Source organism: Eriocheir sinensis, chromosome 2, assembly GCF_024679095.1.
Source record: "Eriocheir sinensis breed Jianghai 21 chromosome 2, ASM2467909v1, whole genome shotgun sequence".
NCBI lineage: Eukaryota > Metazoa > Arthropoda > Malacostraca > Decapoda > Varunidae > Eriocheir > Eriocheir sinensis.
In genome coordinates, this window is record NC_066510.1 from 26,137,402 (window position 1) to 26,160,829 (window position 23,428).

General features: G+C 42.9%; 1 protein-coding gene across 2 annotated transcripts in view; it reads left to right on the top strand.

The window, feature by feature from the left end:
• Positions 1–23,428, top strand: part of LOC127001843 (uncharacterized) — a 209,402-nt gene that overhangs the window by 152,884 nt on the left and 33,090 nt on the right. For both annotated transcript variants that reach the window (XM_050867040.1, XM_050867045.1), the window contains exons 3-5: positions 4,860–4,979; positions 12,181–12,842; positions 18,746–18,956. In XM_050867040.1, the coding sequence (XP_050722997.1) occupies positions 4,860–4,979; positions 12,181–12,842; positions 18,746–18,956 (993 nt within the window). The remainder of the gene's footprint in view (positions 1–4,859; positions 4,980–12,180; positions 12,843–18,745; positions 18,957–23,428) is intronic.

The following is a 23,428-nucleotide window of genomic DNA, read 5'->3' on the forward strand; positions in this document are numbered from 1 at the left end:
TGTCCGTATTCACTTTCCCTTTTCAGCCCGGCGTTCACCGTCACCCTTCCCTCTGCTGCAATCACGCCCACCCCTCGCCAGTCACCAAGCCAGCCTACCAGTCAGCCAGTCAGTTCGTCCGCCTCTCAGCTTAAGGGTCACGCCGCTCCTCGGTCGTTCCCTTGATTCACGCGTTAAACTTCAAACACACATAAAATATCCTTCGTTCTTTGTTCCTATACCAACCGCTCCCTGCAGGTCGATAACTATTCCAAGACTCCCCCTTCTGCCTCCTCCACCTGCGACTTTTTCTCAATCACCTTTTCCTCCTCCTTCTCCTCCTCCCCCTCCTCCTTCGCTTTGAGTTACGCAATTTACGAGCGCGTGTATCTCCCTGAGTCCTAAATGCGGGAATAACGTGTACTTGAGGAGACATAACCTTAAGATATGCACTCATACGGCCTGCTCGACACTCGAGGTAAACAGGAAGAGAAGGAGGAGGAGCAGGAGAAGGAGGACGAGGAGAAGAAGGAGATAGATAAATAGATACATACAGAAAAATAAATACAGATGGAAGTGGAAAAATAGATTGATAGATAGTTGGTAGAGACAAAGAGTAAGAGATAGACTGAGAACGAGAAAGAGAGAAAGAAAGGGGGAGGGGGGAAGGGGGGAGAGGACGGAGTCATTAACCTAACTTCAAAGTCTTCTCGTCCTATTCCATTTTTAATTAGTGACAAAAGAAAACTCTCGGAGGGACGATTTCAGTATTAAAAAAAAAAACAATATAAAAAACAACAACAATATATCCTGCACACACTCACACACACACACACACACACACACACACGGAGTCGACTGCTAACACACCTGCCAGCCGGATTCTCCTTTATCATCCGTCATTTTTAACTGAAGCCGGCAATACTTTTTGAATTTTTGCTCCCCGGCGCGAATATCAACCTCCATTATTCCCCGTAAATATTTACTCCCGTTCAATTTATTTCGGACCCTCTTTTTTCCCCCACCTTTACCTGTCCGTTAATTAATAATCTTTACGCATGCTTCGAGTTTTCCCTCAACTCATTTGCTTTCTCTTTGTTCCGCCACGTGAGGAAATCCAACTCTCTTTTCCTCTTTTTCTCCGTTTTTTTTCTTTTAATTATTTTTCGTCCTTCCTTCACTCTTTCCCTCTTTTTCTTTACATTTTCACGGGCGTTTTACTTATTTCCTTTTGGTGTTTTTTTATTTTTTTATTTCGTTGCAGCTACACACGCTTCCCCTCCCCTCTTTTTACCTTCCTTCTCTCTCTCTCGCTCTCGTTTTCCTCCTTTTTTCATACTACATTCTCTTCAGCTCTCTCTTCACTCACATGTCTCCCTTCCTCTCTCCCTCTCCCTCTCTCTCTCTCTCTCCCTTTCATCTGTCTTTATTTTGGACTTCTCATCTTCTCTCGTCCCTTCTGACTAGCTTTCCTACTTCCCCTTCGTGTATTCTCGCTATTCTTCAAGCACCTCTCGTATATCCTTCCTTTTCCTCTATTTCAGTGTGTGTGTGTGTGTATGTGTGTGTGTGTGTGTGTGTGTGTGTGTGTGTGTATGTTTTCTTTTACTCATTCACCTTCTGTCTCTTTTCTCTTTCTTTTTTTTTCAGTCAGTCAGTCTCTCTCTCTCTCTCTCTCTCTCTCTCTCTCTCTCTCTCTCCCCTTTGGCAGATTCAAGTGCCGCAGTTCACTCTCCCATGAAGTTAGTTTGCCGGGGACTGTTATAGAAAGCTCATTGTTTTTTTGTCATCGTAATTGAGAAACGCGAGAAAAAGATCAAAATAAAGAAGTTGCATTTTGGGAACACTGAATCGGGTTATATTGCTCTTTACAGCGGCGACGAAAGGAAGAAAGAAGGCGAGGCATAAATGATTGTGTGGGGAAGGATGATGATGATTATTGGGGCGTTCTGTTCTTGGCGCCGAGACTGCAGGGTCATATGGCGCTGTGGGGGAAGGGAGGAGAAGAGAAGAAAAGGAGTAGAGGAAGAGTAAAGAAGGACAAGAACGAGGGGGAAAAGAATGATCACAAAGCAAGTGAATTTTAAGCACTGAATCTGATATGTTACTCTTTACAGAGGCGACGAAAGAAAGCGAGGTATAAATGATGGAGGGAAGGGAAAAGAGGAAAAGAAGAGGAGAAGGGGTAAGAGAAGGGTAATGAAGGACAAGAACGAGGGGAAAAAGAATGATAACAAAGCAAGTGAATTTTAAGCACTGAATCTGTTATGTTACTCTTTACAGAGGCGACGAAAGAAAGCGAGGTATAAATGAGAGGGGGAAGGGAAGAGAGGAAAAGAAGATGATAAGGGGTAGGAGAAGGGTAATGAAGGACAAAAACGAGGGAAAAAAAAAAGATGATAATAAAACAAGTGAATTTTGAGCACTGAATCTGTTATGTTACTCTTTACAGCGGCGACGAAAGAAAGCGAGGTATAAATGAGAGAGGGGAAGGGAAGGGGAGAAAAAGAAGAAGAGGAAGAGGGATAGGAGAAGGGTGATGAAGGACAAGAACGAGGGAAAAAAAAAAATAGATGAAAATAGAGCAAGTAAATTTTGAGCACTGAATCTGTTATGTTACTTTTTATAGCGGCAACGAAAGAAAGAGAATTATAAATGAGAGGGGGAAGGGAAGAGAGGGAAAGAAGAGGAGTAGGGGTAGGGTGAAGAAGGACAAGAACGAGGGGAAAAAAAGCAAGTAAATTTTGAGCACTGAATCTGTTATATTACTCTTTACAGCGGCGACGAAAGAAAGAGAGGTATGAATGATGGAGGGAAGGCAGGAGGAGAGAAAGAAGAAGAGGAGGAGGGGTAGGAGAAGGGTGATGAACGACAAGAACGAGAGAAAAAAGGTTATTATAAAGCTTGTGAATTTTAAGCACTGAATCGGCTATCATCCTCTACAGCGGCGACCAAGGAAAGAAAGAAACCGAGGCATAAATGAAGGGGATTGGAGAAGGAGAAAAGAAAAAGAAGAGTAAGAGGAGTCTGGGAGGGGTAATGCACGACAAGAAAGAACAGAAAATAGATCTAAAAATAGCAACTAAATTTTGGGAACACTGAATCGGTCATTACTCTTTGCAAAGGCGACGAAAGAAAGAAGGCGAGGCATAATTGATTTGGGGGAAGGGACGAGGAGGGAAATAACAGGAGGAGGAGGACTAGGGGGAAAGGTAAAGAAGGGATGCACGGTAACTAGAACGAAGGGGAGGGAAAGGGAAAAAGAAGAGGAGTGGATTAATTGGAGAATGACTAAAATAAGAGGGACATAGAAGGTAAATAGGGAAGGAAGAACATAAGAGGAAAAGCTACTGAAACACAGGGAAGAATAAGACGAAGAAGAAGGAAGAATACAGGAGGAAAAGCTACAGAAACACAAGGAAGAATAAGACGAAGAAGAAGGAAGAATACAAGAGGAAAAGCTACAGAAACACAAGGAAGAATAATAATAAGAAGAAGGAAGAACACAAGAGGAAAAGCTACAGAAACACAAGGAAAAATAAGAATAAGGAGAAGGAAGAATACAAGAGGAAAAGCTACAGAAACACAAAGAAGGGATGCACGGTAACAAGAACGAAAGGGAGGGAAAGAGAAAAAAGAAGAAATGGATTAATTGGCGAATGACTGAAATAAGAGGGACGTGAAAGGTAAATAGGGGAGGAAGAACACAAGAGGAAAAGCGACTGAAACACAAAACGCAGGTAAAGGGAGGAAGATATCAGGTCATCTCTTTCGGCCACTCCTCTAACTCTTTTTAGGAGCAGTGAGTAGCGGGCTTTTTTTTTTTTTCATTATTGTTACCTTGTTTTTATGCCCTTGAACTGACTCCTTTGCTATAAAAAAAAGTACGCCAACAACTCGATTCAAAAGTGTTACGATAAAGTAGAAACGTTTTGGATTAATTAAAGAAAAAAAGGGAAGAGACAACGTTTGCATGGATAAGAGCTACAACTTGGTGGTGAGGTAGCGCGTAGAAACGGCAACCCTGGAACGGGGAACGAACATTTTTCTTTGTTAACTGGAAATACTACACACTCACACTCACACACACACACACACACACACTCACCATATCGACTTTGTACTTTTTGGGTGTAGTGTAGTAAGGGAAGAACATGATTCACTCTTCCATACCAGAGTTGTGTTGGACCATCTGACAACAGGTAAGCTCAGGTGGAACAGGAGGAGAATAGAGGGAGAGAGGAAAGTGAAGGTATTTGATGTTAGCTTTGATAGAGGAGGAGAAAGGCTATAGGTAGACGAATAGAAAAAGACAGGTAGAGAGAGAGTGAGGGAAACATATATGCAGACAGAAGGGATAAAGGTAGAAACAAATAGACAAAGAAAACACAGGAAAAAATAGATAGAGATAGATATATAGAGGGAGAGAGAAACAGATATGCAGACAGGGAGAAGGATAAAGGTGAAAACAAATAGAAAGAAACAAAGAAAACAGACACACACACACACACACACACACACACACACACACACACACACACACACACACACACACACACACACACACACACACACACACACACACACACACACACACACACACACACACACACACACACACACACACACACACACACACACACACACACACACGCAACAAGGTAATATCAACACGGGGAGGCATTTTAGTACTGCAGGCCCGGCACAGACGAACGAAAAACAGCGCTTTAATTAATACGAACAGCAGAAATTCATTTATTCCTCCACTTTTACTGCCTGGGATCACGTGTGTGTGTGTGTGTGTGTGTGTGTGTGTGTGTGTGTGTGTGTGTGTCTCCCTTCCCTCCCACTAACAGGTCTCTCTCTCTCTCTTCCCTTAGGTGCCATGGAGGGAGAAGGGCGCTACCTGGCCACGCCCCTCGCACCTGTCCGCCCCGCCACACCTCTGCCAGGACCTCCGAACTCACCTGTCGCTACCTACGCTATGGAAAAGCCGTCAGGTAAGCTATGATACACACCTGATCTTATACTTTCGTTCTATAGCTAAACAAATACGATACAAAAAGCTCTTAAGAACCTGTTCCTAATTGAGCGAAGGTGAAATAGATCAATCCACATGAAGTATTAATATAACTTTACAAAACATATTTCTAGAAAGCCATTTAAGTTTGTTTTAGCACCTTTATTTATACTTTTGTTCTATAGCTAAAAAATGCGATACAAAAAGCTCCTTAAAAATCGGTTAATAATTCCGTGAAGGTGACAGGTAGATAGACAGGAGAAGCAAATATCACTGTACCAATATTAACATGTATTTCTAGAGAGGTATTAAGTTTGTTTTACCTGACCGTTGAAACATAATATGGAGTTATTGTACCTTAATAAGCTATCTTGCAACACTGAATTGGGGGCTAATCAAAAGCCATCTATCTATTTCTCGCTATGTGTCAGTGTCCGCCTGTAACATGTCCACACACACACACACACACACACACACACACACAACCCCCCCCCCCCCCCCACACACACACACACACTAACACAAACCCACACCCACACACGCACACACACACACACACTTTCCTGTCACATTTCGATAAGTTTATTTCCACTCTCAGAAAACGAGCTTCAACTTGCAGAAAATAGTGTGAAAGCGAAAGAGAAATGGTCGGAGGTAAATTGTTTTAGTGGAGAGTAAAGGTGGAGGAGGGAGAATCGGCGCATTAGTTAAAAAAAGTTGCATTAATTGGCTTGGTCAGACGCGAACACGTGAGGGAGAAAATGTGTGTTCAGGGTCAGGCCGATCAAGGTCGCGTGGAGGTCAGCTCAGCGTTATCAGGTTCTCGTTTATGATCATTGGCGTGATATTTTCGCCGCCTTTGTCAGGTCAATCCTCTTTTTCTCTCCTCTAATCTCCCTCGCCAGTGAGCTATTTCTATTTCCATTCTCGCAGATTCACATCGGCTTGAAAACATTGCCTCTCTCTCTCTCTCTCTCTCTCTCTCTCTCTCTCTCTCTCTCTCTCTCTCTCTATAATAGTTTGACCTACGAGAGAGAGAGAGAGACAACGTAATTGGTGCAATGAAATTCGAGTGTGTAAAGATGTAAACAGAGACGTGTGTGTGTGTGTGTGTGTGTGTGTGTGTGAGTGAGTTAGTGTGTGTGTGTGTGTGTGTGTGTGTGTGTGTGTGTGAGTGCGTAAGTGTGTGTGAGTGTAAGAAGGAGAAAGAAAGGAAGAGAGAACGAAAGAAATTAAAAGAGAAAAAAAAAAAATTGAAAGAAAAATATACTACCTTCGCTTTCACACTAACACCTTCATCGGTAAGTAAGGAATTCAGGGAAGCCCACAACGAGACCTCACAACCGTAGGACGCAATTAAAACACCACCTGCGAGAAATTAAATGACATACCTGGCGAAGAATACGCAAAATTAAATGGAAAAATCTCGCTACTCTGAAATGAAGGAACTCAAACTGAATGACATGTCTTCGAAGCTTACCTGGAACGCCACTGTGCAACGCAAGTCAAGGAAATACGCAGACAAAAGGTTTCAGGGCAAATACTTACAAAATCCGATGAAAAAGGTGAATAGGGAAAATATATAACCTTGCGAATCTATACTGAATAAGTTTTGCGATGTCCATAACACGGCGCAGTGACTAGAGTCCTTGCTGATTTATCGATGTAATCTGGCCTAGTTAATGACCCTGCTTTGCAATGTGTAAAAGCGCCGCGATTTCAATTTTAATCGCGATAGAATGATTGTAATAGAGGCAGGTGACTGGGCATTAATATTTCAGTTATTTTTTCTCTGTTTTTTTTTTTGGTAAATAACTTGAATTACAGCGAAAAGCAACGAATAAAAGGGAAAAAAAATGTTGTATACGAATCATTTAAACTCAAATCAAAAGTCTCTTCAGTCATTTCAATAAGCAAAAGAAAATGAATTAAACACTTCTGCTAAATCAATAAATTCAGAATTGCTTTTTTCACGGTGCAAGGAGGAGGAGGAGGAAGAGGAGGGAGAGGAAGGAGGGAGCGGGAAACTAATGGGGAGAGAGGATGGACAACGTTTGGCCAGTAAAGCAAACAGTTAGAGAGGGGGGAAGGGGGTGAGGGAGGAAGGAGGTGAGGGGAGGAAAGGGAGGTGAGTGAGGAAGGAGGTGGGGGAAGAGAGGGGGGTGAGGGAGGAATGGGAATAGTTATTGAGGCGGAGAAAGGTGGCGAGAGGAGGGAGGAAAAGTTAGACAGGGTAGGAAAGAATGCGAGGAGAGGGCACTGAGGCAAGGAGAGAGAGGAGAGGGAAAAAACAGAGGGATAAAAAAGAGAGAGGAAAACAGTAGAGGAAAGTAGGGATACAAGGATAAAAAAAAAACAGAACAAAAGAGGAAAGGAGAGGAGAAAAACTCATAAGCGAAAACGAAAACGGGGAAAAGAGGAACAGAAAGAAAGGCAAAACACAAGTAAAAAAGAGAAAGGAAAAAAAGACGCGAGATGAAAACGGCGCACCAAAACGGCTGGTTCCTCCTCCGCCCGTGTACCGCAGAAATTCACTATAGCTGAGGACATCGACTTGAGTTAGGAGGGAGGGAGAGTGAGAGACGGCGAAGGGAGGGGAGGGCAACGACAAGAGGAGGAGGAAGGGAAATGGAGGGGAGAGAGGGATAGCTGCAGTCAGGAAGGGGAGACACATGGGTAGTATTGGCCATGTCGAGCGTCTGTGTGGGTGAATCAGGCACGGACAGGTAACGACAAGGTGAGTTATGTGGACAGGTGTGTTTAGGGGAAGCCTGGACCGTTCTTTGTCTTGGCTGTCGATAGCGTGACGCGGTGATGGGGAGAGTAAGTGGATTGGATGAAACTGGGAAATGGGGAAAGAGAATGGGGAAAGCTGAAGGTAGGGAAGACTAGGAAGAGGAATGGGAAAAAAATGGTACTATAGATGTTTTGACCGCTGTAAGTCACGTGTGTCGATAACGTGACGAAGCGACGGAAGAGGGTGAGTGGATGGGAGAAAATTGGAAAATGGGGAAAGGGAGAGGTAGGGATAAATGAGGTAGGAGAGTAATGAAAAAAAAAGTATTATAGATGTGTCGATCGCTTTAAGTCGATAGTGTAACGAAGCGACGGAAGGAGTAAGATAGATGGAATTAAACCGGGAAACAGATGAAGATTTTGAGAAGAGGTCAAAGTAGGCAAGGCTGAGGAAGAGAGGAATGGCAAAAAAAAGGTACTACAAATGTGTCTAGGGGAAGTCGCGACCTCTACAAATCTTTCACGTTGATAGTCTTCCAAGGTGACGGTGAAGAAAATAGTTGGAGAAATCTTGTAGAGAAATACGGATACATAGGGAAAGACTAAGGGAAAAGTACTGGTGACAAGGCTGAAAAAGAGAAGGAAGAGGGAGAGGCTTGACTTTGGGAGGCGGGGTAATGGAAGGGATAGATTGGTTAAGAGGGGGAAGGGAACACACGAGGGGGAAAAAGCTAAAAAAAAGGATATATGAAGAAGGAAGGGAAGGTCGGACAGGAGGGGACGGGATGGAGAGGGAGGGAGGGAAAAGATTGCCTACAGGAGGGAAAGGGGATGACCGAGAAGGAAAAAAAAATAAGAATGTACAAACGAAAAGAGGGTGAGGGAGAAAGAAAAGTAGATTGACTAAAAGGGGGAAAGGGGATAAACGAGGGGGAGAAAGCAAGGAAAAGGATATATGAAAAAGGAGTAGAAGGAGGGAGCGAAAGGGAATGGAGAGAATGGTTATGAAGGGAAATGACAGGGACGGAGATCTAAAAAATAAGACATATGAAAAAAGGATTAGAAGGTGAGAAAGGGGAAGGAAAGAATGGCTAAGAGAAGGAAAGAGAATACAAGAAAGGGAAGAAAGCTTAAAAGAGGATCTATGAAGGAAAAAGGAAAGATGGGATAGGAGGGGAAAGGAAGGGTCAATGGGGAAGGAATACTAAAGGGAAGAACGGGAACTGGGCCAAATGGAGAGTGTGGGAGAAAGGGAGAGGACAGGGTGACGGGAGGGAAAGAGAGAGGCAGCGACGGGTCAAATTTGTGGCTTTACCGTGTACCAGCGACGGGCCAAAATTTTGCGATGATATAACCTCCCAAAAAATAGATGACGCATAAACTGATCACAAATGCGTTGATGTATATTATGAAATGGTTTGTGAGAGCGATGATTTTTTCTCATTTTTCTCGCTTAGAGGGGCCTTTAAGAAACATGATCCCAGCAGCTACCGGGTTAAGAAGTAGATGGAGTAAATAGTACGGACAGAACCAAGGAAAGGTTAATATATATATAGGTTTGCGAGGAATATGTTAAGTGTTCTAATATTTCTTGAAACATGGAAGCAATGTCTCTTGTGGTTTACTAGTAACATACAAATTTAAATGCCCTTTCCCTCAGTCACTGGAGGCGTTAGCAATATAATTTAGAATAAGAGAAAAATGAAACGTGTTGTTGTGTGAGCGTTCAGAAATAGAAAACAAACAAACAGAAATAAAGATGAAAGAAAAAAAATGGAGAGGAAAAGAGATTACAGTGGACTCTCTCTCTCTCTCTCTCTCTCTCTCTCTCTCTCTCTCTCTCTCTCTCTCTCTCTCTCTCTCTCTCTCTCTCTTGTGACAGTCAATACTTGTGAGTGTGTTTGTTCGTGTGTCCAAAGCGTGATTGGATTCTCCCCTCCCCCCACCCCCCCCAAAAAAAAAAGTTAATGGTGGTGATGGTGGTAGTGTTTGTGGTTAGTGATAGTGGTGGTGGTGGTGGTGGTGCTGGTAAAGGTTGTGGTTGTGGTTAGTGATGGTGTTGTTGTTGTTGTTGGTGGTGGTGGTGATGGTGTTTCTTGGTGTTGGTGATTGTGGTTGTTGTTGTTGATGTTGGTGGCGGTGTTGGTGATGTTAGTGATGATGTGATGGAGGTGGCGATTGTGGTTGGGGCTTGTGTTGATGTTGTTGGTGGTGGTGTTCGTGATGGTGGTGGTGATGGTGAGTCTCGGTGTTGGTGGTAGTGTTAGTGTTGGTGGTAGTGGTGATGGTGGTGGTGGACATTGGTGCTGGGTGGTGGTAGTGATTTTGTTGTTGTTGTTGTTGTTGTTGTTGGTGGTGGTGGTGGTGGTGGAATCCAATCAGATGCGTCATTTCCTGCGTGGTATTAACTACATGCTAATTAAGAGCTGGTTACCTGTCCCATATACGTATAATCACCTGTCACCCCACCCCACCCTTCTCTCTCTCTCTCTCTCTCTCTCTCTCTCTCTCTCTCTCTCTCTTAATTACGTAATACTAAGAGAAATGAAAATAAAAAAAGTCAAATTGTATAAAATAAAAAGAAAATATATTATGACAACATTCTTAAGGTGTCTAGTGTCTTAACTGTCTCAAATAATCTTCACCTTCATTTGCTAAAACAAAACAAAATATCAAGTAAGAAAGAAAAGGAGTAATGTAAGAAATAAGTAAGTGAGGAAATGCTAGGAGGAAGAAAACGAAAAATGCAAATAACCCAAACGAAGAAAAAAACAACAACACAGACAAACGAAATTAAAAGCGAGAGAAAAAAAAAAATTTCCTTGAGGCTTTTCCTTTTTCATGTTTGTTTACACGTCTCTTAATTTTCTCTCTGTCTCGAATGTGCTGAAAGTGGCGAAAAAAAAACTAAGTGTCAGTGTGTGTGTGTGTGTGTGTGTGTGTGTGTGTGTGTGTGTGTGTGTGTGTGTGTGTGTGTGTGTGTGTGTGTGTGTGTGTGTGTGTGTGTACGTAAACAAACACCGGGAAAGAGGTATGCTCGGATCTAATCATCCTTTTATTTATCTATCTGTTTTTTCCTTGGTTGTGTGAGGTGGAGGGAAGGGAGAGAGGGAGGGAGGGAGGGAGGGTAGGAAGGAGAGAGGGAGGGAGGGAAGGAATGAGAAATAGATGGACCGGTGCAAGGAGGAAGGAGGGATGGGTAGGAGGGAGGGAGGGAGAGAGGGAAGGAGGGACAGACGGACGAATGCAAGGAGGGAGGGATTGGAGGAGGGATATGGAGGAAACGTAAACACTCAGCTGAAAGAAAGGTCAAGTGGAGGAGATTTACAAGAAGCTTCCAATTAAACGCTCCCTGACATAAGACTAAGACGACGGAGGCGATGAGGGAGGAAAGAAAAGGAAGAGGAGGAGGAGGAGGAGGAGGAGGAGGTGGAATATGAAGAGGAGGAGGTGAACAGGAGACACCAGTGAGAAAATAGAGAAATGAAGAGAGAAAGAAAAGCTGAGGAAACCTATGAGAAAGAAAAGAAAAGGAGGAGGAGCAGGAGGAGGAGGAGGAGGAATATGAAGAGGAGGAGGTGAAAAGGAGACACCAGTGAGAAAAATAGAGAAATGCAGTGAGAAAGAAGAGCTGAGGAAGCCTTTGAAGGACATATGAACCGAGGGGGCGAAGAGTAAATGGAGAGAAGTGAAGAGGAGACAGAGGAGGAGGAGGAGGAGGAGAGAGGGGCTATCAGACGAGGATGAGGAATGGAGAAGGAAAGACGAGAGCAGAGAAGCAGAAACGAGGGGAGGAGAGTATGTAAAGGCAATATAGGAGAAGGATGAAGGAGCAGAAAGAGGGGATCAGGAATTGGTGTGATAAAAGGATAACAGAGATAGGTAGTGATAACAGAGAGAAAAAAATACGGAACAGGTGGACAAAGAGAAATAAAAAAAAAGAAGTGAAGAGGAACGTTCTCAGAAATTAGGAAGAAGGAAAAATAGGAGAAACAATGCCAGGAAAAGTGAACGAAAAAGGGAGGGTATTGTAGAGGTTAAAAGCTGAGTCAAAGAAACGGGAAGAAATGAAAATGAGGCTGAGTTGCGGGAAGGGAAGCTTGATAATTAGGTGTTTGTGAAAATCATGAGAAAAAGGTATACAATGGGACTGAAGGAGAACTATGTAGGAACTCGTATTTGATGTTTACCTGGAGGACATGAAAGCCAACAGAAGCAGAGACAATAAGAATAGATGATGTTTACATACGATGAGGGAAAGAAAAAGAAAAGACAGTCCAAAGCATCAACAACAACAACACACACACACACACACACACACACACACACACACTCCCCTGCCCCCACACACAGAGCAACACTTTTCAACTTGTCACGCAACCCCCAAAAATGAAACTCAAAGTGAAAAATAAGTAACACCGCCTCCCTTCTTCTTGTCTTTCCAGGTAACTACATCCCCAACCTGCCGTACCTGAGGCCTCACCTGGACGAGGCCCCCAACACCCTCTTGCGGAACAACCACTCGCACCAGGACAACCACCGCCTCCCCCTACAACCCATTCATCACCACAGCAACCACCACAACCACCACCACAGCCACCACGAGCCGCACCACCACCACTGGGAGATCGAGGGCGCCACGGTGTATGAGGAGGAAGAAGAGGACGAGGAGGACGAGGGAGAAGAGGACGAGGAAAGAATAGAAACCGTAAAGAATGTAAATGGAGAAGGGATCTTTGGACGGTTTTCAATATCGTCGCCGCATCACCATCACAAACACCACCGCCAGAAGCAGCCGCCGCAGCCCACCATGAAGCGGAGATCAGCCACTTCCCCGGCGAGAGACGAGGCGGGAGGATATGCATTCAGGGTGGACGAGAAGAGCGGGGTGCGGCGGGTAATAGCGGTGAGGGAGGCGGCGGGGTGGGGCGGCGAGGGCGGCGACCCAAGAAGTAGGAACAGCCTTCTCGACCGCCCACAAGACGACGCCACGGTTGGGCCTCCTCCGGGACCAAGCTTTGACCGCAACCTGCCGCGAAACATCACCATCCAGGCGGGCAAGACGGCGGTTCTCTCCTGCCGGGTGTTCAACGTCAACGATAAGTCGGTAAGTTGTGGCTTTGAGCTGCTGGGAGGCGCCTCGGGAAGGGATCAGAGAGCTTAGAATGGGAGCGAACCCGAATGACTCCACTCTGGCAACGGAGATTAGGCGAGCATAAGTGAGGGAACAAACAGAACTTTTACCGAGAGGAGTTAAGCCGCGGGGACTCGGGCGAGGGTACGACTCAGGCGGGGCTCCGAACGAACTGGACACGGCGCTGAATTCACCTGACACATTGATTATTCTGGCCCGCCACCTTGGGACACCCGCCCCCCAAAAGAGCGGAAGGGCCACATTCCGCCCCGGCAGCCACGGAGACCCAGCCTGGCCTCTCACAGCCTTTCCATTAGCAGTCAATCATGCCGCAGCCAGGCAGAGATGAACACACTCCACGAATGATACGAATCCGGCCGAAATAGGAAAGCCGACTTCGCCAATACCCAAGTGAAATAACGCATACGAAGAAACGCTTTTTCTACACGCAGCTTTTAATAGTCTGCCTGAACGATGTCCGCGAAGAATGCCTCGATGCTATTGGCTTCTTTGACGGACAAAAATACGTCATCATCTTTGCTGCTCCGCGGATGAAAGCAACGGTGATTCGGTTGTTGGAAAAAGAGGAAATTACTACGGAGACCGGAGGAAGGGTCGGCACACACACACACACACACACACACACACACACACACACACACACACACACGAACACACACACACACGTTGCCGTTCGTTTACTCTGAGGCATCTAGTCGCCGCCCTCGTGTTTGCCTACAGATGAAAAAGTCATAAATGTTTTGTATATATGTTTCAAAACTTTAAAATACTAGTAAGACTGACTCATGTTCAAAGCGAGAATGTGGAGAGCAAATGAAAACACCGTAGCACTTGCGTAACATTTTTTTCTCGCCTAGCTCCGTCATTTCTATCTGCTAAAAAAACGTGTGAAATTGGAGTAGAGAAGCTGCGTAGGTGTCGGGTGGCTTTTGACAGCACAGCGTAGTCCAGCCTTCATAACGTTTGGGTCTGTGGAACTCCGGAGCGGCGAGCCTTTACAGCCTACGTCCTACAGCGAAAAGGTGAGTTGGCTACCACTGACCAGGATTTGAACCCGGGGCAAACCGTGAGACCAAATATACAAAACACAAACTCTAATAACTTCCAAAAGATAAACAACTAAAGTAAAAATCGCCCCCGAAAAAGAAAAACCCTTCCACTTCATCCCGAGAGACATGAAACAACAACAAAACAAGGAACAATCTGATAATCCTCGTACGAAAAAAAAGGGAGAAAAAAATCATGTCCCTTGAGATGAAGACACACAAGACACTCGAATTGATAGGCTCACCACCATCACCACCACCACCACCACCGCCACCACCAGCTCAACACGCCTCTGAAATATTCTCCTCCGCCTCTACAACAGTCTCCGTCCGACCATTCCTTGCGGTGGATGGCTTCGCTTCACCACGTAAATTGGACGCTGAAACAGGTTAAAGGAGGAGGAGGAGGAGGAGGGCCAAAGTGAGGGTGACAAAGAAGACCGTAGTGATAAGGAAAGAGCCAGCAAAGGTGAGGTGAGGAAAAAAGGTGAAGAAAGATAAAGAAGAACACGAGGAGGAGGACAAGAGGGGCAGGAATGCGGGCAAGGTAGAAGAGGGACTGCAACGACAACGACGAAGAAGAAGACGACAAAGGAGAAAGATTTTTGGAACGAGAACGAACGGAGGGAGGCGAGGACAAGAACAAGGGCAGTGGGTGTTTGAATGCATGCGAGACTTTCCTTTTCCTTGAGCACTCTTTCTCTTCGCCTTCCGCCCACTTCGAATCCCGTATGCAAGAAATTCAGGGTTAAAACTCTTGTCGATGTGAAAGTTTCCTCGGGTACAAGTTTTTGCGTCTTAAAGAACAAACTACTTTCGGGGCATCCTCTTCCTCTTCTTCTTCCTCCTCCTCCTCCTCCTCCGTTCCTGTGTTTGCCCTGTTTGTGTGTTGACTTGTTTGTTTGCCTGTCCGTCTCTGTTTGTTTGCCTCTCGACTCACCGCTCTCCCCGCTCCTCTCTAAGGGTTCCGTGTATATATATCTACCTGTATCTGTTTGTCTTCTCTTTGTGTTACCTGCCCTTTCATTTTACCTGGTCTGTTTGCTGATACTAATCTGTTCTTTCTCTTCGTTTGGTTTGGGTTTTTTTTTAATTTATTTTTTTGTCTTTGTTATATACTTGACTTTTTTTATTTATTTGGGTATTGAATCGTATTTTATCATTCCTTTCTTCTATTTCTTTTATTTAGTTTGTTTTTTATTTGTGTTTTTTCTCTTGTCTTTGTTCTCTTTAGTTTACCTTTTTTTTTTTTTTTGCTTTCTTAAATGGCCAACTTTTGTGTTCATTCTCTCTTTGTATTGATTCATATTTTATCATGCCTCTCTCCTACTTACTTATCTTTTGCTCGTTTCCTTTTGTTTGTGCGTCTTTCTCTTATCTTAGTTCGCCTCACTTTACCTTTATTTTTTCTTTCTTAAATGTATATAACTTTTCGTGTCCATTATTTTGAGTATCGTTTCATAATTTCGCATTTCTCTTTTCTTTCCCTTGTTATCTTCTTCCGTTCTTGTTTTTTTTTTTTCATCTTTGTCCCATCTGTCTTTTATATCCATTTTCCTTTCTTAAATATCTAACCTACGTGTCCCTTGATTTGAGTTTCGATTCATTATAATTTATCATTTCTCTATACTTTTCTTTTTTAACCATGCCCTTTATCTTGTGTTTTTGTGCCTTTCTCATATCCAAGTTCACTTTAAATGCAAAAAAAAAAGAGGAAAAAAATGTTTAGTTTACCTGTACATTTTTTTAACCGCCACCCTTCCGTGAAATAGCGAAGCGTCTGTCAATCAGCTCCCTTCAATCGTTCGGGTATCTCTTTGTCCATTCGTTTGTGTCTGTTTGTCAGTCTCACTCAAAAGCCTATATTTGTGAGTGTGAGTTTGCTTGTTATATATCTTTGACCTTTTCCATTTCGTATTTCGCCTTCTGTGTTTTTCTAAGCCTCCTCCCACTCTTCTTGTTTGTTTCTTATAATTTTGTGTGTTTGTTTTAGTCTGTGTTAGTGTTTTAGTCTGGCAATACTCTTTTTTTTTTGTGTGTCAGTATCAGCTCATTGGCCTGTCTGATTTGGTTTTCTAGTTTCTCCTTATAATTTGTTCTCTCTCTCTCTCTCTCTCTCTCTCTCTCTCTCTCTCTCTCTCTCTCTCTCTCTCTCTCTCTCTCTCTCTCTCTCTCTCTCACCCTAAAGCTGCATTGGGAAAAGCTGGACGGCTCGCGTGTCGGAAAAGCATCTAAATCTTCCTTCATTTCTTTCCCTTTTTGTTCTTTAAAATTTCTCCCCAGACGTTCCGGGCGCCCACTCCTTCATTCTATTTCTTATTTGTTTGTTTTGGGCTTCTTCCTATATTTTCTTCTCTTCTTTATATTTGCGGAGATTTGGTTATATTTTTATTTTCTATGCTTCGTTTTCGTATTCAGGTCAGTGTCTATTCTGGTCTCATTGTTTTCTCTCCTCTCTCTCTCTCTCTCTCTCTCTCCTTTCCACATACATTTTATTTTTATTTTTAAGTAGTTTTCGCCATAAGAATCCTATTTATCTCGTTTATTCATCCTATATTCAATTATTCACCTTTCTATTATTTTTTTTTCTTTTCATTTTTCGTCTGATTAAGTACCAGTGACATTTTTTTTTTCGTATGCCTAATTTTTCTTCTTTAACAGTTCAGATATTTTTCTTATTTTTGAGTTTCTTCTGTCTTCATTTTTTTTTACTGTCATGCTCTCTTCGTCGCAGCGTAATGGCATTCTCCTCTTAAGACTAATTAGATCGTGCTATTCGTTGTTATCTTCCAAGCTCTATTTTCACGACTTCGCCATTTCTTCGCCTTTCTCCCTGTCCCCGCCTCCCGAGTCTAGTCATTTTATTTGTTAGTCTAATCAGCGTCCGCCTCCTCATCTGCCTTCCCTTTCTCTCTCTTCCTCCATCAGCGCCTCGTTTTGTGATTTGTTCGGAAACTATTTTGCTTGTCGACTCTTCATTATCTTGTTTTTCCTTTCTTTTCCACGTCCTTGCTTTTTTTTTGGGGGGGGGGGGTCTTTCTCGTTCCTCCTCTGCCTAATTTTTCTTCTTTAATGTTTTCCTAATCTTCAGCTTGCTACTACTTCTGCACTTCAACTCCTCCTGCTCTGTTTTCTTTTTTTTTTGTTTTCCTCTTTTCTTGTTCTTGTTTTGATATCCTTCCTCATTCTCCACCTAATTTTTTTCTTGTTTTCCTGTTCATTATTTTGCTATCCCTACGGCTCTCCACCTTTATCTTTTACTTCTTGTTTTTCCTTTTCTTTTTCTTGTTCTTTTCATTTCAGTTTCCTCCTCCTCTTCCTAATCTTCTTCCTCTTACGTTTTTCCCTCCTCCTCCTAATGCTACTACAACAGCGCTATGCTTCCTCCTGAATTTTCTTTTCTTTTTCTGTTTCCTTTCCCACCTCAATTCCTCCTCCCCCTCCGCTCCCCCTCCCCTCCTGCTCCACCTCATAATTGGTTTCCTAATTGCAAGGAGGACATCGACTTGCTAGAGGGAGCACAACGACGCTCCACAAAATGAATTCACTCCATAAGGACCCGCCCTAAAGAGGAAGAAGTTAATCTCCTTAACTTCCTTCCCTCCTAAAGAGAGACTCCCAACAGTAGACGTTATACAGTTCTTCAAGGTCCAAGAAGAATTTGACACCGTTAGTACATTAGTTTTCTCTTATAAATATAACAGCAAAAAAACGACAATTAGCAATGGTTTCACAGTTACAGTCAGTTATATCAATAGAAGACTGCCTTGATTTTTTTTTAATGTGGTTTGAGGATATTATTTCCCCCTAAGTAAAGGTAAAAAAGGGATATCCAACACCCTGGAACGTTCATCCTCTAACGTATCTTCCCTCCAAAAAGGACTCCATTAAGTTCTAAGTCTCAGGAAAAATAGAGAAAGGCAATAAAAATGAGAATCCACTTCCCTTAGCATAGGAAAATCATCTTGCACGGCGCTTCGCTCATTACCACGTTTCTAACTTTATCTTTACAATACATCCGAGGTCGGGAGCTGCTTACCCCTCAAGGAAACAAACCTGGCGAAGAAAACTTGAAACTTGACAGAAAAATATACCTGATTTTCTCTCACGAATTGCCTACGCCTTATCTTAGTCTGTTCTTTTTTTCGAAGTTGGAAGGCGAAAAATATGTAAATCCCTTAAGGGTGAAGGGACGAAGGGGTGCTGCATAAGGTCAAGCATCCCTGTGGCTGGCGGGGGCGAGGTGAAGGGCGGGGCGTGGCGCGGAGGGAAAAAGCGGAGAGGGAGGAGAGCACGGTTAATCTAGCGGAGAGATATCTGAACAAAATACCGAAGCTTTTATAATCAAATTTTTCCGTTAGTGTGAAGCCTGGCTGCCTTATTTTTCATGCATCTGAATTAAAAAAAAAATATCAACGTTGTGTATCATAGACATTAATTTTGCCTTCTTTTTCCCATAAACAAAGACAATAATATACAAGGCAATAATAAAGACTGGCTGGAAAGAGAGAGAAAGTGGGTTGACACAGACTCATACAGAGATTTGTTTTTATTTTTATTTTCTAGCTTTCGTTTTGGCATTCCGGTTGGTGCCTATTCTGGTCTCATTGTTTTTTTTCTCTCTCTCCTTTCCACACACACACACACACACACACACACACACACACACACACACACACACATACACACACACACACACACACACACACACACCTCCCCCCTCTACACACACACTGCCCCCAAACCAAACATTTACACTCATCACCCAGTACTCATCCGTCCCTGTTTTTCCTTCCCCTGCTCCCTCAGGTGTCGTGGATCAGACAGGACAACCTACACATCCTGACCGTGGACAAGTACAAGTACAGCACCGACCAGCGCGTGTCCGTACTCTTCAACGAGCCCAACCTGGAGTGGGTGCTGCGGATCAAGAGCGTTACACCTGCGGACGCCGGGACCTACGAGTGCCAGGTGTCCACTAAGCCGATCCTGAGCTTCGTGGTGAACATGCGAGTTGTAGGTGAGTGTCCTTTTGGCTTAGTACCACGTTGGCTTTGGTTAGGTTAGGTTAGGTTAGGTTAGGTTACGTTATTGTTGTTGATGTGAGTTGTAGGTAAGTGTCGTTTTGGCTTAGTACCACGTTAGCTTTGGTTAGGTTAGGTTAGGTTAGGTTAGGTTAGGTTAGGCTAGGTTTGGTTACGTTATTGTTGTTGATGTGAGTTGTAGGTAAGTGTCTTTTTTGGCTGAGGTTAATTCACGTTAGCTTAGGATAGGTTAGGTTGGAGTTATTTAAAGCTTGTGAGTTGTAGGTGCCCTTTTAACTTAGAATCACGCTAGTTTCGGTTAGGTTAGGTGTGAGAGATGAAGGAGAGAAAGAAAAGAGAACAGGATATAATGGAGGGATGCAGGAGGGTTTGTGGGTATTAAGTAAGATCGTAATATGGTAGGTTAGGTTAGTTAAAACATGTGGGTTGTAGGTGCTCTTTTAACTTAGAACCACGTTAGTTTCGGTTAGGTTAGGCTGTTGAAGTTGTGTTTGGATCAGCTTTCTTGTGTGTCAGGTTAAACTAAGGCTATGGTAGATAAGGTTACGTGTTACTGTGATAGGTTACATTATGGTTGATTAGATTAAGTTAGGTGATAGGGTTTGCTTGGACACATTGTGCAAAATTAAGTTAAGAGACTGAAAAACATTATAAAGAAAAGGAATGAAGAAAAATGTAGAAAATCCAGAAAAAAAGACGACATTGGAACGAAGGAATGTCTGAGAGCCGAAATTATGACAAGAAAAAAATAGATGATATGAAAAGAAAAAAAATATTGAAAGGGAAAAAGAAAGAAAGATGCAGGAGAGTTTTGAAACCACAGATGGAAGGAGAGGAATAGAGAGGCTTCCTGGGGGGCTTCCTTTCCTGTGTGGACTCGGTGGAAAAAAATGAAATGGGGCATGGAAGGGCAGGTAGGGAAAGGTGAAAGGAGAGGGTGGTCAGGAGAGGACGAAGGGATGGAGAAGGCTTTGTGGACGAGTGACCTGTGAATGAAGATGAAGGGGGATGAAGGAAGAGGGGAAACGGAGAAAAAATGAATGAATAAAGATGAGACGGAAGTTCAGATGGAAAGGAAGAAGCAGAAAGATGAAATAGAGAAAGTAAAGAGAACAGGATATAATGGAGGGATGAAGGAGGGTTTGTGGGTCTTAAGTAAGATCGTAATATGGAGCACAGAAAAAGAAAAAGGTAGATGAAAGGGAGAAGGGGGGAATCTGAAAAGTGAGGGAAAAGATGAAGGTAAAACAAGGCAATAATAACAATGAAAAAGCAAAGAAAGTAAGGAAATAAGGAAAAGGGGAAAGGGAAAGAAGGTTTGTGGGTGTTAAGTAAGACTGTAATATTGTGAACAGAAGAAGAAAAAGGCAGATGAAAGGGAGAAAGGGGGAGTCTGAGAAGTGAGGAAAAAGATGAAGGTAAAACATGGCAGCTATAGCAAGGAAAAAGAAAGAAAGTAAGAAAAGAAGGAAAGACATAACAGGTGAAAAATGTGAAGTTGTGTGAATAAATACATAAGAGAAATATAAGGGCGAGAAAAAATATGGAAAATCAACGATAAATATATTACCCGAGGACGAGAAAAATGCAGAATAAAAGAGGATACTGGCATACCCAAATAAAATACATATAAAAAAAATACAGGGAAGAAGAAAATGATGAAGGAAAAAGGACGTGTAAAAATTTATGTGTATATTTAAGGCAAAAACTAGAAACAGAAAACGAAAGGAGAAAAGAGGAAGAGCAGAAAGGAAGAAAAGAAAATGCTTAAATAGAAACATAAAGAGCAGTTAAAGTGATAAATGGATATGGTAAGGGAATATGTAATGAGAGAGAGAGAGAGAGAGAGAGAGAGAGAGAGAGAGAGAGAGAGAGAGAGAGAGAGAGAGAGAGAGAGAGAGAGAGAGAGAGAGAGTTAGAGAGAGAGAGAGAGAGAGAGAGAGAGAGAGAGAGAGAGAGAGAGAGAGAGAGAGAGAGAAAACGAGAGAGAAACAAGAAAGAGAGAAACACGAAAGAGAGAAACACGAGAGAACACGAGACAAACAGACAGACACACAGAAAGAAAAAAAATGGTGAGTGAGCAAGGGGAAGAAATGGGAGCAAAAGGATTGGACAGAAGGACAGGTGGAAAAAAAATTGTATATGTTTGGGTAGAGGAAAAAAAAATAACATGGAAGAGGAAAGGGAAGAGTGGAAGAGACAACGAAGGGGAAGGGACGAGCTGGAAGGGACAAGATGGGAATGGTTTCTAGGGGGGAAAAAAGAGAGAGAGAGAGAGAGAGAGAGAGAGAGAGAGAGAGAGAGAGAGAGAGAGAGAGAGAGAGAGAGAGAGAGAGAGAGAGAGAGAGAGAGAGAGAGAGAGAGAGAGAGAGAGAGAGAGAGAGAGAGAGAGAGAGAGAGAGAGAGAGAGAGAGAGAGAGAGAGAGAGAGAGAATCAAACTAAATAAAATAAACGCATGAAAGACGCCGAAGAAAGAAACACAAAAAAAGAGAAAACCGGATAAAGAATACATTGAATAAGACGAAGAAGGAAATAAAACAAAAAATATATATATAAAAAAAATAATCCACGTAAGCCAGGCAATAGGAGAGGGAGATCTAAGGGAGAATGAGAAACGAGGAAGATAAATAAAAGATGTCGTTAAAAAAAAGAGATAATAGGGAGAGGCAGCGAGAGGCCTTAATGGATATATGTGGCGGGGTAATTTTTGAGCGAAGAGGCAGAAGGAAATATGGAAAACAGAAGATTAAATTAGAGTATTAGATCAGAGAGACGGATTACGTACAGCGACGGGAAGTAAATAAAAAAAAGGGAGAGAAGAGGAAGACGAGGAGGTAAAAGAGGAGGGTTAGAAGGAAGAGGAAGATGAAGGAGACATATACGAAGAAGAAAAAAAAGATTAAGAAGTGAAATAAATAAAAGAAAGAGGAAAAGGAAAAGAATATGAATAAAAGTAAAAAAAAGAAGTAGAGGAAGTAGAAATAGATAAAAAAATAAAAAGAGAATAAATAGAAGATGAAAATGATGAAAAAGAAGAAAGTGTGAACAATATTAACAACTAAAGAAGAAGAGGAATAACATCAGTAACACGAAGAAGAGCATGAAAAACGAAAAGCAGCTTGATAGAGCGAGCGAGGGATTGAGAAAGAAAAAAAAAAGAGACAACCGATAACACAAACGCGCGAAAGAAAGAGCCGTGGCCTTTTTTGTGTCAAGGCTCTCTCTCTCTCTCTCTCTCTCTCTTTAATACACTTCCAATGTTTTTTAAGTGTGTGGACTGGGACGGAAGGACACACACACACACACACACACACACACACACACACACACACACACACACACACACACACACACAAATACGCCCTCTAAATTTTTCATGTGTAGCTCCTTTTCATGTTTACATAAGCGTGGGGTTGTAATATCATGCTTATTCTATGGGGAGGAAAAAGGAGAGGGAGAGGGAGAGATGGAGACGGACTGAGAGAGAACGTTCTAGTTTATTTTTCCCCCAGACAGACAGATACAGACAGGTAGACAGACACACAACAAGGCAGAGGGAAGCGTGGATATGGAGTCTCATCTCTGGCAATGTGTAGGATCCTAGAAATGACGGAAAAAAATAAATATACTGAGAGAGATATTTGTGAGCAGATTCCCAAGGGGCGTGTGTATAATCTTGTATACCTTTCCACAGCCACTGCCTCTCGCCCCTCTGTCCTGTTCTTTCCCTTCCTATTTCCTCTTCCTCTTTCTCTCGTTTGGCTGCCCTTGTCCACTTTCCTCTCTCAAGTGTCCAACCGCTCCTTCTTTCCCTCTTCTTTTCCTTTCCTTCCTTTCCTTGTACTATGTCCTTTTTCTGCTTCTCCTTTTTCCTCTTTTTTTGTTTTGTTTTTATCCTTCCCTTACTCCCTCTTTCCTCTGGTCTTGCTCTTTCTTTTTTCCCTTCTTTCCCTCTTTTTGTGTTTGTTATCCTCCTTCGTCTCGCCTATCTCCTGTTCCTCCTCCTTTCCTTCTTTCTTGGTTTTATTCTTACCCATCTGCCTCTCTCCTACGTCCTGGTCCTCCTCGTCCATCTTCCCTTTCTTCTCGCCCTTTTTTCTTGGCTTTGTCCTTACCATCTTTCCTCTTTCCTGTGTCCTATGTCCTGTTCTTCCTCGTATATTTCTTCCTCCCCTCTTTGTTGTTTCTGTTCTTCCCTTCTTTCTTTGTCCTATGTCCTGATCCTCCTTCTTCCCTCTTTTTCCCTTCTTTTTCATTTTTGCCCTTACCGTCCTTCCTCTCTTCTGTGTCCTATTCCTGTTCCTCTTTCTTCTTCCAGTTATTTTTTGTGTTTGTCGCTACCTTCCTCTCTCCTGTGGCCACCGCCTCCTCCTTCTTCCCTTCTTATTTTCTCTCTTTCTCGTTCTTTTGTCCTTCCCCTTTCCTTTCCCCTAATATTATTTTCAA